The sequence below is a fragment of the Camarhynchus parvulus genome, chromosome 2 (genome assembly GCF_901933205.1).
Source record: "Camarhynchus parvulus chromosome 2, STF_HiC, whole genome shotgun sequence".
Taxonomy (NCBI): Eukaryota; Metazoa; Chordata; class Aves; order Passeriformes; family Thraupidae; genus Camarhynchus; species Camarhynchus parvulus.
Window position 1 is genome coordinate 85,350,058 of NC_044572.1, and position 14,452 is coordinate 85,364,509.

Genomic DNA, 14,452 nt, shown 5'->3' on the forward strand with positions numbered 1-14,452 from the left:
AGCTGGCAAAGCCCTTAGCAACAGTTCATTTGCCTTATTTAAGCATCCCTCTTTGAAGATGTGAGCAAAAATGGCTGAATTATTAAAATGCAACCTTGCATTGTTTTAATATAAAACTTGTAAAAATTGCTTAAAATATAGATATGGCATCACGTGCATTCTTATTTGTTCTATTGGTACACCAGCCCGCAGAAACAGAAAAGATTGTTTAATAGTTAAATTCCTAATGATATAAAACACCTAAGTGTTCACAGTATTCGGTACCTAGTATGGGGGTTATTCACATGCTTTGTGCACACTGTATTTAATGTTGCCTCCCAGCTTTGTGATCCTCCCTGTGCTGTGCACACCCTGTGACTTGGGCAGATGCTGGGTCTCTGAAAAGCAAGTGGGGGAATTGGCACCTGTTCATTGTGGTCCATCAAGCAGCTTTTAGAGCCCTAGCACATATGAATTCTTCCTTCCTTCCGGTAAAGGAAGATTACACTCATTTACAAAGTTTTGTTTGGTATTCTGTAAGTCATTTGATTTTCTAAATTTTCCATCTTTAAAGATGCAGTTTTGAAGTTCTGATGGAAAATTAGGGTGATTGGAAGTTCTTGGCATAGGTGACACAAAAGGATCTCATTCTTGTGATCATTCCTGCCTTCAGGAACTATGATTAAAAAGGAACTAAATTACTAAATAGACTTGTCACCTGTTTTTGGACTGAAGTAACTGACCTCAAATGTCAGTTTTGGACAAGAGAGAGACTAGAAAGAATTTGGGTTGTTTCTGTGTTCTGTAAGGCATTTGCAAATCCTAGTATTAGAGAGCTTCAAATGTTTTACCCCCTAATGCCTTTCCCCTTGCTTGTTTGGCACTTTAAGCCCCAGTCTTGTCTGGGTTGTGTAAGCACTCATGTTTCCAAAGCTCTGGCTGTAGCTGTTAAGGCTCTTTGCAATGTTTAGCCAGCCCTGTATGCTTCTGAGACAGAGGTGGCTCTTCCTGCTTGTACAGTCAGCGCTGGAACTCTTGTTTGGCTTTCTGCAGTGCAGATGTGGGAAAGGTTCACTAAGATGTTGGATGCAGTGGAGACATTCTTTTACATAAATACAGGTGGACAGCATGTGAAATACTGGAATAACATTGTTGTAGAGATTTCAGAAAATTTAATATTAATTTAAAAAGTAGTGGGATGTCATAAAATCACACAATGGAATGGTTTGGGTTGAAAGGAACCTTAAAGATCAAGTAGTTCCAACTCCTCTGCCATTGGGTTTACTTCCACTAGACCAGTTTACTCAAATCCCCATCAAACCTGGCCCTGAAAATTTCCAGAAATGGAGCATCCACAACCTCTCTGGGCAACCTCTTTCAGTGCCTCACCACCCTCACAATGAAGAATTTTTCCTAATGTATAACTATGATCTCTTTCAGCTTAAAGCCCTTACCCCTTCTCTTCTTAAAAGCTGGGAAAATTACAGGTGGTTCTTTAAGCATCACACCATTTGATTCTGTGTACTTATTCTGAATAAGAGAACATGAATTGAAGCAGGCATTAATGGTGTGCCTTTGTGTGAATGAAGGTCAAACACATCCCAGGCTGGGCTGCTGGCAGTGCAGCCACCAAGGTGAAGGAAGTGCCTCTCCCTCTTTGGTGCTGATAAGGCAGCATCAGGAGTTCAGGAGTCCAGTGTTGGGCTCCTCAGTAAGGGGTTAGATATTTATCTACTGGAGCAAGTGCAGTGAGGCTCACCATGATGGTGAGATGGGGTAGAGCACATGCTATATGAGGAAAGGAGCTGGATTTTTTCACCTAAGATAAGAAGGAAAATCTTATTAGGGCCATTCCAACTTAAATTATTACTCTGAGATTCTCTCAAGCTCACTATTTATAGTTACTTTTTTTGATTGTTAGAAAGGAAAAAATATTATAATAATATTGTATATTATAATATTACCATATAGTATTAGTATTTGTTTTATATTTTTATTGCTTATTATAATAAATAGTGGCTTTATATAGATACATTATATGTGTGTGTATATATATATATATATATATATGTATGTATGTATGTATAACGTATTTTATTTAAATATATATATATCTTTAGTTATATATATAAAAACCCTTCCATTCTAGGAAGATCTTTCCTCCTTTTGTGAACAGAAGGTGATTTTATTTCATTGCAAAACATGAAATTGAGTCGAATTGCAGGTGCTGGTGGGATGTCAATGGGCTCTCCCTGCAGCACTAGATCTGAAGTTGGAGGCATCTTTGCACCCAAAGAGAGAGAGGGGCTCCAGCTTCCCTGTGCACCTCTCCCAGGCAGGCTGAGCACTGGTTGCACTGGGTGTTTCTTTAGCTGCAGCTCTGCCTGGCTGTATCCTAAAAAAAGGATGAGTACCTGACCTACAGTAAATCCAAGTCTGCACCTGAATTAGGTTTCAAAGGATTTGGCTGTAGTAAATCTTTATTTAAAAATTCAATGCCTATTTCTCCTTTAAATTTGAATTGTGTAAATCTGAAGTAGCGACATCTCCCCAAGTAAAATATTTTTATTCAATTTCCTTTTTACTTTCTTCCTTTTAAAAAAGAATAATAATTGAATCCGGAATGTTTCAATCTGAACTCTACAAATATTGCTTTGGTCTCTAAGTCAATGAACTTTGTGACAACATTCCTTGTAAAGGTTAAAGCCTTTCCAGACAAGTGATTAACAACTGCGATAAGCCCTTCCATGAGACATGAGTTTTGCAGCCTGTTGTGTGGTATCCTTGTCTGAGTCTGTAATTGTCTAAATATAAAGAGATAAAAGGGAAAGGGATTGCCAAACTGCACTGTATAAGGTAAAATGAGTCAGAGGGAAAAGGTTTATAATTTTTCTTCTTCCTTTTACATTGCTGGCTTGTTCTTATCTTTAGCTGGAAGATGCTAACATCATTTCATCTCTATAAATTGGCTTGCACATGATACAAAACACAACATAAACTTTATTTTCTAGCTTAATAGAAGTTCTGCTGCTTCAGTGTTTGGATATTCAAGAATTCTGATTTCATTTCAGAACTGTTAAAAAATTATTTTACCAAGCCAGTGAGTATGCACATTGCCTCAATGAGCCTTCCTTTTTAACTAAGCAGCAATATTTAAATTGAAATTTGGGTTTAATTAGAACAACCAATGTTTGCAAAGTGATAGTAACAGGACTTTTTTGAACTAGCATATCTATTTCTTTTTTTGCCTTTCTAATCTTGTTTGAAGTAGAAGTGTGATTGGCCCATGGGCTTTAACAAAACTGTGACTACTGAAGCAGATTCAGAAAGCAGTTGTTCCCCTCTTCAATAGTAAATGAGTACCAGGAGAAAAATCCCAGAAACAGTCTTAAAAGTTTTCATTAAGTTTTTAACAGTGATTCAGATTATTAGTGATTCACCAGCTTGTGAATGAGATATGAAACTTGTTTCTGTTGCTCCTATTGCTGTGCCATCTGGGTAAATCATGTGAAATAAAATGATAGTGACTGGCAAAAAGTCCCATGGCTTTGCAAAAGGAAGCAAGAAAATCAGTGAACAGCTGCTGTTTTTTCCTGTGTAACAATCTTCTGATTTTGAGATTTAGTTATTTTATTTGCAATCTAGCTATATAATTAATTGAAAAGTTATGTCCTGCAAACACATTTTGGAACTCACATAGGAAGCTGTGAGGATCTTTGGCAGTCAAATAGTTACTCACAAATGGGAACTTTAGGCCCACAGGTGGTCACAAAGGGAGCGTATAATAGATTGGACATCATATTGGAGGCCACATTAAAAAAATTCCCTGTGCTTCAAATGGGTCCTCCTGCCAGGTATCCCTGAACAAACCTTTCAGAGACTGCTTGGTGCCACAGTGGATAACTGGAGCTGGTTTTAGTGTGAGTATTTCAGGCTCTGGACTGTTTTTGTGTCTGGGTGTGACAGGCTATCAGATGTTTCAGAGGGGCTTTGGCTGGCTGAAAACTTCAGTTTCCTAGGGCCAGTGCAGCTGCTCAATGACTGCCTGCTCCTGTCAAGAAGCACTGTTAATGCAGTTTAGAAAAGCACTGCAGGATGAGCACAAAGACTGTATGGGTCATGGGTAGCTAGATAAGTCCTCAGTATAGGCATTGTGCAGCTTAGGCTAGGACTGTAGTGTTTTGCTTTTGTCTTTGCCCAAAGTGTCCAGAGCAGCAGGCAGGCTTAAAAGTGCCCCAGGAGTCCCAAATGCCATTTTCTGTTAAGCAGGAAACAGCATTGTTTTAAATGCAGGTTTTTCAAAGCTAGTGCTTGTGTGGTGTGAGAAGAAAGCAATCATGGTATGCACCTTCAGTAGAAAGCACATCCACTTCCAGGGTTGATTAACTCTTTTGTGAGGAGCTGGATAAGCCCTGAAAATTTGCAGATTGACGAACTGAACTTAGAGTGTCCTTCTAGGACGTAAATGGTAAGCAAAACATAGCTTTCCTTTTCTCCAGGACTGCTTCTGAGTGGCATTTATTCCTTACAAAACCATCTGTTAGCTTGTTGAGCACAGGAAGCTGATACCTACAGATAGCACCTGAAATCAGCCAGCTTGAGCCTTGGTCTGGTGCAAGTGCAGTGGGCTGCCCTGAGGCTGCTCAGGGTTTGCAGTGTGGCAGGTGCAGAGGGACCAGCTCCTCTTTGCAACAGCTGCCATGGCCTGCAGGCAACAATCTGAGCAAAGGTACTGCCAAAGGTTCTTCTTCCTGGAAGAAGATTTGCAAAAATAGACTTAAGCCTGGTGTGTCCCCCGCTGATTGCTGTGAAATGGAGACCTATGGGGACGTTGCCATGCAGCACTTTTGTGAGAATTCATCCCGTTGCCACCACATGGTCGAGGCTTGAGGCTTTAAGAACCATCAAAATTAATATACAAGCTTTCCTTTTTAAGGAAAAAAAAACCTAATCAGATTAGTAGGTAGGATGTAAATGGTTATCTGGGAAGTGTCTTAATGCTAGCATAGTTTATAGTAATCTGGTATAAGTCCTGTTTACAAAGTAACTTTACAAAAAAAGTGGAGACTTTTTGAAAATCTTCCAGTATGTTTATTAAACAATTGAACTTGATTCCTAAGAGAAATGTCACTGCAGACCAGCAACTCCATGCTATTGGCTTAACAGGCAAATACACAGATGTACAGTGCAAATGTGGGGAAGTGTTTGTTGTGTTATCAGGTTTCAATTTCCTTTAATTTGACTCTACCCCATGTATCTATGAAATATCACTGCAGCAGTACAACTGCAAATTAGACTAACCAAGGGTCTTAAGGGACCTGGTCAGGTTTGTCACTGGGATTTCCTGGCTGTCAGCCCTAAAATTCAACAATTTGAAAACAAAACCTGAAAAAAGTCTAGACTCAACAGCAGAATATTTTGCATTGCTAGTAGTGCCATTGCAGGCATTAAGCTCCATTTGCATGAATTGGTAAACCCCAAGAAACTAGGGAAATAGCTGGGATCACTGTTGACACTGAACTGTGTTAAGAGCAGCAAGCTGCATTTTAGCTCATTACCTTCAAGTGAGCTCCAATACATCTCCATGAGTGGCTGTGTGAGCACAGCAGCTTGAGTCTATGCCTGTTGCACTTGCAGTCTTTTTTAGAATATAGACACAGTCACTGTCTTGTGACCATGTGTACATCTATGAAATTATTAATAATGATTTTTTTGCTTCTTAGGAGAGTTTTGTTGAGAGGACTTGAAAAAAAATTGGAAATGGGAATTAGTCAATATTGACAGAAACTGTATAATAATCCATTATTTAGATTGAAAGTATAGCAAATTTGAACCAGTATCAATTCCCCCAGTAAAAGCCCTCTCAGCACGCAGAGACCTGCCTATTAAAAAATCCTCCCCTCAATTAAAGAGTTGGTTTTCCACATACCTGATCATGACAAGTAATCATACTAGATCATTTCTAAAAATTCTAACTTAGCTCTTTTAGTCAAGTGATCCTCCCTGGAAGTGGGAGCTCTGAGGTGAAATTGATAGTTTGGCTATTGAATTCTAGTAGATCCATTTTACCAATGCCGAGTCTTTGATGAACACTCACTCTTAAGGATGTACAAAAACCTGAGTTTGAAAACTTGCAGGCAGAATGTTCCAGTAAACCACACATTTTGTGACAGGATGGGATAGCTGGAGATTAAACACGCTTCCTCCCTAGTTGTGTTTAATAGTGAAGATCAATCTATATAATAATTTAGGGATTAAACAGTAGCATTATAAGAGAAGAAAGCATAAGGAGGAAATCATCCCACCATACAGTATTTTGACAGGATTAAAGTCTCAGAGCAGAAGGAGGAAATAAATGTGTTGAGAAATAAAGAAATATATGTTGTATTAGCTCAGTAAGTTCTGCATACATCAAGCTTTGGGCAGGAATGTTGGGAATATGCAGAGGTAGGATGTTCACCCTTTTGTTACTTGTGGCAGTATTAAGCTTTCATTTGCATTCATTGACTACTGGGGATTCCCTAGGAGAGCACTATCCAGAGAATGAAATTCTCAGCCAGCTGTTTACCTTCCATTTTTTCAGTGCTGTCACAGTTTAATCTCTTCTGTTTGTGTGTTACTACCAGATGTGGACTGCTGGGCTTGCCTCTTGCCCAGTGTCATTTCCCACAGCTGGGAATGCTGTGGTTTGGAGAATGACAAGTCGCACTCTTTTCTTCCAGTTTCGCCTGGTGGTAAAGACAGCACTGAAGCTGCTGCTGGTGTTTGTGGAGTACACAGAGTCCAACGCACCACTTTTGATCCAGGCAGTATCCACTGTGGATGAAAAGAGAGGTGAGTAGCCTTACCAGGGGGTTGCAACATCCCAGCACTGCTGAGATCAAGGTAGCATTTCATCACTGCTTTCAGTGGTCCTAGAGTTGCTGTCATTGATGCCTGCTTTGTCCAATATACCTTTTATTTCTTAAAAGCATAAAGCATTTTTAAGTATTCCTATAATCTAAGGTTGTTTGAAGAATTAATTATAATGGGAAAGTGAAGAGTGAAAACTGAAGAACTCCATTACCTCCTGGGGTGCCAGAGTCATTGCCCTTTCCCTGCACCCACATGCTAAGTAAACCCACCCCCCTGTATCTTCTGACTCAGAGGCTCCTTTGGGCAAGACCATCTTTCCACTTCCTTCTGGGAAGCAGCAGTCTGACTTAGAGGAGAAAATGATATCTAATCAGTGTAATCCCTTTGAAGAGAAAGACGAGGTCAGTAATAGTACAGGCTTTATAGTAAAAGCGAAACCATCTGTTGTTACATTAAAATAAAGCCCTTGAGCAGATATTATACTATGAAATCTGTTACCCTTCAGGCTCATGAAAAATACTTGAATATGTATACTGTATTTTTTACAAATAAATAGAACAAAAATGGTTCTTTCTTGTTCTTCCCACAAAGCCATCACTAAGCTCCTGGGGCATTCTCTCTTGATGCAAAACATTCCTTTGCCTCAAGGAGAGTTTTTGAGGTTAGGAGATCCATTGTTGTGGTCTCAAACATGGAGGTTGAAAGCAAGCTTCCTTCTGTGGAGCAACTGCCTCCATACTCAACTTGTCTGAGACTTGATACGGTAAAAGTGAAACAAGAAAATGTTGGGGGCTGGGGAGAAAGGTGGTGCCAGAAATAGGAAAAAGGAGCCAGATTTTGCTTTCAGTTATCAGAATGGGTTGAAAAGAAAAAACCCAAATTAGCTCTTATAGCAAGGAAGTCAGCAGGGGCAATTCAAAACAGCAAATTCTGCAAGTTGGCTTTCTGTTTTAAATTAAAAGCAGTAAACCTTACAATGCCATAAGTATAAATATGATTATAATATTCATGTACCTGTAAGCACTGTGACTCCTTTTTTCATTCTTAATATTTCATCAGCTTTCTGAGCTCACTGGCATTCTCAATGAATTCAAAATGCCCTATATCTACTAACATGTTAGTAAGGTCATTATTAAAGAAAAGTGAGAAACAAAGAATTCCCTTCTCTGTCTGTAAAGCAGTCTTAGGCAATCATTTAAATGCTCCAAAGTAATAAAACAACTTAAGTGACAACACAAGACTTGAAAAAACTGATGCAGTTAGATGAGCATATGTTAAGAGCATAATGAGAGGTTTTACAGGAATTCTAGTACCTGTGCTTTAGTAGATTATTTTATGAACTCTTGCAAATACCTTAACTCAAATACCCAGTTTTTCATTTTTCCTATTTTTTAAAATAATTTTCGTGAAGCAGTTGTTCTTAGCTCCTTAAGAGATTTTTTTTTCTGATTTTATATATAGTTCGCTTTTTAGGTCATGAATATAATAGTCACAGAGTCATTTTGGTTGGAAAAGACTTTTAAGACTACTGAGTCAAACCATTAACACAGCACTGCCAGGTTCATCACTAAACCATGTCCCTCAGTGCTGCATCTGCATGTCCTTTAAATACCTCTGGAGATTGTGACTCCACCACTTCCCTGGGCAGCCTGTTCCAGAAACTGACAACCCTTTTGGTGAAAACAATTCTTCCTAATAGCCAACCTAAACCTCCCTTGATGCAACCTGGGGTAATTTCCTCTCATTCTGTCATTTGTTAACCAGGAAAAGAGGACAACCCTCACCTGGCTGCAGCTTCATTTCAGGAGTTGTAGAGAGAAGTAAGGTTCCCCTGAGCCTCTTTTTCTCCAAGCTAAAGAACCCCAGCTCCTTCAGTCACTCTTCATAAGGCTTGTGCTCCAGACCCTTCACCATCTTCATTGTGTTTCTCTGGACACACTCCAGTACCTCAACATCTTTCTTGCAGTGAAGGGCCAAAACTGAACACAGGATTCAAGAGGAGGCCTCACCAGTGCCAAGTACAAAGAGACAATAACTTCCCTAGTGCTGCTGTCCACACTATTCCTGATACAGGCTAGGATGCCATTTGGCTTTCTTGGCCACCTGGCTCAAGTTCAGCTGCTGTTGACCAGCACTCCAGGTCCTTTTCTGACAGGCTGCTTTCCAGCTGCTCTGCCCCAGCGCTGCACGGGGCTGTTGTGACCCAAGCACCAGGACCTTGCTGATTGTCATACAACTGGCCTTGTCCCATTGATCTTCCCTGTCCAGATTCCCCTGAAAGGATTTGTTGCCCTTCAGCAGATCAACACTCCCATCTAACTTGGTGTCACCTGCAAACTGACTTGAGGGTGCCCTCAGTCCCCTCATCCAGGTCATTGGTAATGATATTAAACGGGAGTGGCCCCAACATTGAGCCCTGGGGGACCCTAAGAGTGATCATCTGCCAGCTGAACTGAACTCCAGGCACTACCACTCTCTAGGCCAACCATCCAGTCAGTTTTCTGCCCAGTGAACAGTGCACCCACGCAAGCCATGAGCAGCCAGTTTCTCTAGAAGAATGCTGTGGGATACAATGTCAAAGCCCTTCACTTTTAGATGTGCATATGCTATCTTTTAATTTATAATGTTTAATTAGTGGCCTATAAATGAGAAGTACCTGCTTTTAATGACTGATGAAACGAAACAGAAAAGGAGAAAAAAGCAATATGCCTTTTCTTGAACCATTGTCATAAATCTTGCAGGTATGTAATTAAGTTCAGCGCTGCTTTGATAAAAGTTCGATGTTTCATGTACATACAAGGTGATGAGATATGACATAATTCTTCAACATGTGTAGCACACATGATTAACTTCTAGAACCCCATATTAACTCAGCCTGGTTTCAAAGTGATCCCAGCTGTGGTTTCTATGTGTGAATACATCCATATGCAAGCTGGAGTGCAGAGATCCATGGAAGTACTGGCTTTACTCTGAGGTACAAGCCTCGAATGAATGACTGCATGGCCTTCGTCATGTAGGAATTTGCTTCTCCTTACACTTCCATTTAGCTCCTCCCTTCTCCGATGCTTTTTGTTTCAGAACTCTAGAGGAATTTGGTCTCTTTTAAGTTTAAGCATAAGATTGCAAAGGCTCTGGGAAGTGGAGCTGGCATTGTACGCTGCTGTCTAGGGCTTCTTTATCACAATCATATTTTAGGATAGAGATTAGAGCCAAATGGCCCTCATTATCTGTTCTTTGCTTTTCCTGCAATTTCATTCATAGTTAGATTCCACTAAATTAACTCATACACTGTAGGTATGATGGAAAGATATAAGTTCATTCAAATATAAATAGCCAGAAGTACAAGATGTCAAGGTCTTTACAAAAGTATCACTACCTTTCCAGCCTATAGCTGCTGGAGACAGACACTCTCTAAGCTGGTGGCAGTTCTCATGCATGGTTCTGCCCTTGTGCAAGATATTTCATGCTTTATACAAACTGTGCAGCAGTTCTGTAGTTCTAATGTCAAGGTTTTGTGTATGACATGAACAAAAGCATACAAATAAATATGTAAAAACATTCAAAGAGGAAACTGAGAAAAGACTGGGACTTAAAACAATAGGCAATGTCGTTCTGAAAAGAGACTGAATTAATTTAATATTTGCTTAATTGTTGCAGCCTCATTGTTCTTTGTCTATACACCATGCATGGTTACTCATAACACTGCAGGTAGCATCAGAGTTGAGACTGCAGCCTCCCCATCAGAATAGCTGTGACAAAGAGCTTTTCCAAGTGACAAGCCCCTAAAGGGCAGTCAAGCAGTTCTCATTTTACCCATTAGGAGGCAGGAAAACACACAAAACTCAATCTCTGGTGCTTCACTTCACTGAGCCTATTTCATCACTCCCATTGATGTTGCCACAAAGTCTTTTATGAAAGTCATAACTTTGTAGAAACATCCCCATCTGCTCCCAGAAAAATCACTGGATTCTATATCATCAGTCTTCTAGATTATCATTTTTCTACATCTGGATCTGTGAAGGAAGACATTCACCTGTTCCCTAACTAGAATCAAGAGGAGGCAGTACTATCAATGACTTTGGCAGAGCTACTCCAATATGTACAAGATGAAACCTTTATTTTCAAATGCAGTTTTCTTCAGTATGATCTTAGTTTGAACAAGTCTCTTTTCGCTTTAAGCATGCTGGACTGCACAGGTTCTGGAAGGGCGAGCTCTGAAAGGGGGAGCTGAGCTGGATCTGTGTATGTCCCATGCTGTATGGATCATAGGTTGGAAACTACAGATTCTCATTATATATGTGCAAGAATATTAACCCAAGGACAGCAAGGCAGTAAGCTCATGGTGCAACTTCCACAGCAGAACTGCCTTACTCTGGGTGGGTAGTAGATGGCCTTACAGCTATTTCCACGTTCACTTCTTGGCTGTTCAGACTGAGATCATAATGGAGGAAATGACATTTGAAATAAAGGTTTAACCTGATACAAATTGGAATAGCTCTGTCAAAGTTATTGATAGTACTGCCTCCTTTTGACTGTAGTTAGGGAATAGATGAAGAATTTGGAATTTAAGCCTATATTTTGGAAGTTTAGTAGCAGAAGCATAAAGAAAGCCTTTGAAAGACAGATGAGCTGTTACAGGGCTGCCTTACTAGCAGGTGTGTCCAATCAACAATATTTTTTAAAAATTCTATTCTGAAATAAAATAGTAGCATTGCTAGAAGAATATTATATATCGTCCTTGCAGGAAAACAGCAAGGTGACCATGAAATTATTATTTTATGATAATGAAGAATTATTGAGAGATTCAGGGAACAAAAGAAAAAAAAACCACATGGATGCTGCCCAAAAAATAAACCAGGATTGTTCCAATAAGAGTAGAACCTGCCTGCAATAACAAAGGACTCTTGCAGAATAATTCAGTGGATTAAATAATTATGTTTTTATGTTGTTATCAACTCACTGTTTTTTCCAAATGGCATTATTGTGAGTCAGACTTGCATGGTTTCCCCATTTTGTTTCTCTTTCCTATTTCCTTCCATTTTTCATTTTTTCACTGAAAACCACAGGAAAACATTTTTGTAGTGAGAATATCATTCCTGCTGATCATATATCATTTGCAAGCTGAGTGAATTTGTTCCACATGACTTTTGAACACATATTGCACAAAATGTCTGGCAATATAGAGAATCTGGTAAAGAGGTGTCTAGTGTATTTTCATTACAGATTGCATTTGAATTAGTATTTAATTAGGAATGCATATAGATACATCTGGAGATCTGAGAGTGAATCCCCTTCCTCCTTTGATTTTGCTTAAGATAAAAAAGCCGTGACTATGTAGTAAAGATCAGAGACTGTCTGAGGGGGGAGAAAAAAAAGGAGAAATACTGCTGTCTGCACATTCACTTTTAGACAGGTTTTTCCATGCAGTGCACTGCCATTGCCTTGAAAATGCAGATCCTTGGTTAGCAGAGATTTTATGTCTGTTTAGCAGGGTACCTATCTGATACCATCTTTAATAAGCAAGGGCTGTTACAGGGCAATACAGAGTTTAGACCTTGGGGTGGCTGATCAGTCAGTGACAGGTGGCTGTGATGGCATGTTTGCATTTTTCTGCCTGATTATACTCAATAATCTGCCTGATTATTATCTTTATAGTGTTCAGGGGATGTGGACTGTTGAAATACTCTGCATATCTCCCTCTGAAACTGAAAGACTGTCACAATTATGTTGTGTAGTTGATTTGAGTGTATTTTGAGGCTAACGTTAGCTCTCTGCTTAGTCCTCCTCACCTTTAACTTCACTCCAAACAAAACACTGAATTGCAGTCTTTCATTATTTATTTCAGTTTCCCTAGATAAAATTTGGTACATACAGCCATCTTGCCATTCAGTCAAGTGAGATAGGACAGTTTTGTAAGCTACCTTTCACGCAAGAGGCTGAGTCTGGGTAGTGTGTTGCTTGCCTGATATTTTTAGCACAATAACTCACTAAATCCTTAGGGTTTAGGTGTCAGAGAAATATGTACATTCAAATCAACATGCAAATCAAGCAAGTAACTAAAAGCACAAATTTTGACCTTTCGTAGTGGAAAATGAGAGAATCATATCTGAAAGTTCTGTAGGTGGGTTTCCTATTAAAGTATTTTGAGAACAAGCCACAGCAAAAATCTTTTCCCTCATTGATCATTTCTTTTGTCCAAGACATATAGCCTGTAATTTGAGAAAACTGCTTCTCTGCCACAATGTTTTGTTAACCTGCCTTACCTTAATGCAGCACAACTCAGCAATAGCACTAGAAATAGGAGCAGCAGGCACACTGAAAGCACAGCACGTAGGTCTCTGCTGAAGATTTATCAAAGCCTATGTGAACCTATGATAGGCTGCCTGTCACCTGATTTTTAGAATTTTGGTGTCAGTCACCCTGTGCTAACAAAGGACACTGTGCTATGCTCCCTTCAAGGGAGAGAAGTTGGTGTCTTTGTAGAGAGTCCACCTGCCATATTTTATGTCCCTGCAACAGGCTGGACTGTAGTTTTCACTGTCTACATTAACTTTGCTCTCAGGGGAGCAGGAGAGACTATAGACAAAGCTGGATCTTTCTGCTTGAGCTTTCACCTGGCCACATATTGCAGTTTGTGCTACTTTGTGGATAAGTAGAAGGTTTTTATGTAGCTTTCCATTTTGATCACCATAACCAAAGTTTCTGCTTTTCCTCTAGGAGCCAAGCCATGGTCCAACATCATGGAGATCCTGGAGGAGAAGGATGGGGTTGATACGGAACTACTGGTTTATGCAATGACTTTGGTTAACAAGGTTTGTTTACTTTGTTAGCATGACTGGTGCAGTTAATATCAGCGTTTTCAATTGTGTAATGAACTTCCCTGTTGAGAGTATGTGATGGAAGAGACCTGTCACAGAGAAGTTGCAGGACAAGCTGTAATCAATCAGCACACTCCTGTTACTTGTGCTGCAGCCACCCAGAGGCAGCAGCCGGGAGTAGAGGTGTTATTTTGGTAGATGTTGTGTGGAATTGTGGTCTGACATGGCTCCTCTCCCAGCGCTGACAATGCTGTGCTGAAGGAAAATACAACAAAGTAACTCAACAGATTATCCGAGGGGAGCCGGAAAGCAAGTGCTGGTGAAAAGATCACATGCTCACAAAGGCTTGTGTCATGCACAGTTTTCTAGTTCATAGAGTTTAATTTTTTATTTTGTTTTCGCTGTGATATAAATATGATGAATTTAACAGGTGTAAGTAAGGTTACATTTTTTCTGCTTTCCTTATATTTTTTGGTGACTGGATTTATAAGTCATAGTTTTGCAGTAAAGTCAAATATTTTCTGAAATATTGGCTTATGCTATTGGGAGGGAGAAAATGGAAAGTTCTTGAAAGTTAGAAATTTATAATTGTAAATTCCTTAAAAATCAGCATCTAGTCATAGACAAATTGTAGGGGGAGGGAGTACTAAAACTAAAGATTAGTTTTAATTTTTTTAAGAGCACAGAAAGCCAGCATACTCTTGGCAAACAAAATAATTGTGTGGTTTATGGTTATACTTAATAGGGCAGAGTATTAGGAAATATTATTATGACTCATTGTATTCACTTGAAGATGCTGA

General features: G+C 39.5%; 1 protein-coding gene across 8 annotated transcripts in view; it reads left to right on the forward strand.

The window, feature by feature from the left end:
• FHOD3 (formin homology 2 domain containing 3) overlaps window positions 1–14,452 on the forward strand; it is a 374,923-nt gene that overhangs the window by 243,772 nt on the left and 116,699 nt on the right. For all 8 annotated transcript variants that reach the window (XM_030944141.1, XM_030944134.1, XM_030944138.1 and 5 more), the window contains 2 exons: window positions 6,702–6,813; window positions 13,552–13,646. In XM_030944141.1, the coding sequence (XP_030800001.1) occupies window positions 6,702–6,813; window positions 13,552–13,646 (207 nt within the window). The remainder of the gene's footprint in view (window positions 1–6,701; window positions 6,814–13,551; window positions 13,647–14,452) is intronic.